Below are 2999 nucleotides of genomic sequence, written 5' to 3'. Positions count from 1 at the left end.
ATCATCCACAGCTATCCATTACAGTTATAGAGAAATTAAAAAAAAACTACATAGATTTTAGTACTTCATCCTTAGTCATCCCCTGATTCCCATTGATTCTGATGGCTATCACTGGCTCTGTTTCTGGAGGACTGACAATCGAGTAGTCAGTAAGGAGCTTCTAAGAGTAGGAGAACTAAGTTTGCTCACTCTGAAATCACAGTGTTTCTCACTGCATGACAGCCAGCTGTGTGGTGCTGCAGTATGTATGTGCATATGTGTAGGTATGTATATGTGTGTGTTATGTGTATGTATATATGTATGTGGGGACATTATAAAGGTAGAAAAGAAACTATGAAGAAGGAAAAGGGTTTTAGGGAAGTGAGATGAAAAATAGAGTATAGAATTATACATAACACTAAAGTAGAAAGAACACTAGTGAGGGAAGCGAGAGAAAATGACAGTTTAGAAAGAAGCTTTTTAGTTGGACTTTATACTTATACTCATTAAGAAATATAAATTCTCCAGATATGACCTTAGGATACACTCTTATAAATTTGTGTACACAATATTGTTTATTATATAATATTCATTGTTCTATATAAATATATAAGCTTTTATACTTTCCAAATTCTTGAGTGTATTTAGTGACAAATGAAGATCAATAGCCTGTCTGCAAGTTTTCCAAAAGTAGATACCTAGGGAAGAGCTGTATGGAGACAGTTGATTTTGGAAAGCAGAAAATAAAGTGGTTGAAGAGAGTGAGACAGGGAAAGAAAAATGTAAGCATCAGATTGTGATAAACAAGTTACCTTTCATCAGTGGACTCAATTACACTACTGTCAGACTTCCACAAAGATGTTAATAATACATTGTTTAGAACTGTGTATGCACAAGAATGATGAAGCAAGAATTCTTGTCACAGAATCAAGCACGATAACAGAAAATCAGAGTTATGCCTGGGAGAGGATGTACTGTTGTGGGGTTTGGGCAAAAGCTGCCCTCAGACTTTGTTGTTAATAGCTTAAATTTAGGCTTTGTGATAAAATCACACATGGTAGTATGCATAGTCAGTTGAAGAAACAGCAAGATTAGGAAGATTAGAAACAGCATGCAGCAATGTCTATTACATACAATATTTACTAATTAAAAATAATACTCTTTCTTTTTTTAAAATAAATTACAGATTCTCCAGTTTAGAATTCCATGTTTTTTTACCAGCTCACATCAAATGGAGAATGCAAACAATGTCACTGAATTCATTCTTGTGAGCATTACCAAGATTCCAGAGCTGAGAATACTATTCTCTGCTTTGTTTCTTATCATGTATGTGGCCACACTTTTGGGAAACCTACTGATCATTGTAACTGTAACAGTGAGTCCGAATCTGAGGTCTCCCATGTATTTTTTCCTCATTTCCTTGTCCCTTTTGGATGTCATCTACTCTTCAGTCACTGCTCCCAAGTTGATTGTAGACTCTCTTTCTGAGAACACTACCATCTCCCTAGAAGGCTGCATGACCCAACTCTTTGCTGAACACTTTTTTGGTGGGGTAGAGATCATCCTTCTCATCGTGATGGCCTATGACAGCTATGTGGCTATCTGTAAACCTCTACACTACACGACCATTGTTAGTCCCCGAGTATGCTGGCTGATGGTGGGAGGTGCTTGGGTGGGAGGATTTGCTCACGGAACCATTCAGCTGCTCTTTATGTATCAAATACCTTTCTGTGGTCCCAATGTCATTGATCATGTGATCTGTGACTTGTTCCCGTTGTTGCAACTAGCCTGCATGGACACCCATATCCTAGCTCTCTTAGTCATTCTCAACAGTGGGGTAATGTGTGTGACCATTTTCCTTATTCTCATCACTTCCTATGTAGTAATCCTCTGTTCCCTAAAGTCTTCCAGCTCTGAAGGAAGGCGGAAAGCTCTCTCCACATGTAGCTCTCACTTCACAGTGGTTGTGTTGTTCTTTGTACCTTGTATTATCTTGTACATGAGGCCTGTGGTCACTTATCCTATAGATAATGCAATGGCTCTGTGTGCTACAATTTTTGAACCAATGTTAAATCCTTTAATCTATAGCTTGAGAAATGCAGAAGTGAAACATGCTCTGAGGAAACTGTGGATGAAAAGGGGACCTTGAATGTTACTGATATGCGAAGGAACAAATATTAATATGTTTTTATTTTCATATAAACTCTCACTTTAAGAGAGAGGTATTTCCTGATTTTCTTTAGCCGTTTATTTATTATAAATGTCTACATTAAGTTTATATGTTTAAAATTCAGAATTAGAAATTTACTTTAGAAATGTTACTTAGAATATTAGAATAGAACATGAAATGAGGAATCATTTTTCTGTCTGCCTGCTCTGATCTCTATCCTTGTCACAGCAGGGCTTGTGTTCTCCCTTCATGCTGTAACCCAAGTTAATGGAACTAGAAGTCTAGCTACCTAATATATGCTTCCTAAATATTGCTGGGTGAATATAAATCTCAAAGAAAATTAAGGTACTAAATTTTGAAGATAAAGAAGAAAGAAGTGAGCACAATGAACATATACAAGCATTTTAGGACTTAGAATTTCTTAGGAGTTCGTGTTTTTATATTTTGTGTTTTGAAGCAGTTTCTGTTTATTAGAAAGCTACTTTAATATAGTGGCTAATATTCATTGAACTTCCTGTTTAACTTTGTCATTTTTGTTGTTTTTTGTTTACATATATATATTACACACACACATGTCTGTGGTATGCACATATGAACATGTGTGCTTGCATGGTCAGTCATGAAGTGCCTTTCCATATGGATCTCCACCTTCCTTTTACTGAATCCAAAAGTCATGATTTGGTGACTATGGCCAGCCAGCTTCTTGGGATTCAATAACATCCATACCATGCTTTTATGTAGATTCCAGAATCTGAACTGTGGTCTTTCTCATTGTGCAGCAGGAACTTGAACCTATGAACAATTTCCCAAGATTCTCTTGCCATTCTTTAGTGAAATAATTCAGGTCATT

General features: G+C 36.4%; 1 protein-coding gene across 1 annotated transcript; it reads left to right on the top strand.

Annotated features, from left to right (window-relative positions):
* The first annotated feature begins 1210 nt into the window (after positions 1 to 1210).
* Olfr1230 (olfactory receptor 1230) lies at positions 1211 to 2128 on the top strand. The gene has a single exon (NM_146789.1). The coding sequence runs from the start codon at positions 1211 to 1213 to the stop codon at positions 2126 to 2128; it is 918 nt and encodes a 305-aa protein (NP_667000.1).
* The last annotated feature ends 871 nt before the right edge of the window (positions 2129 to 2999 follow it).

Source organism: Mus musculus, chromosome 2, assembly GCF_000001635.26.
Source record: "Mus musculus strain C57BL/6J chromosome 2, GRCm38.p6 C57BL/6J".
Lineage (NCBI taxonomy): Eukaryota > Metazoa > Chordata > Mammalia > Rodentia > Muridae > Mus > Mus musculus.
The sequence above is the reverse complement of the archived record's forward strand: the minus strand, read 5'-3'. Positions and strand labels throughout refer to the sequence as shown.

Excerpts from the sequence above, each read along its gene's own strand:
- Olfr1230 (NM_146789.1), top strand. The coding sequence starts at position 1,211 with ATGGAGAATGCAAACAATGTCACTGAATTCATTCTTGTGAGCATTACC.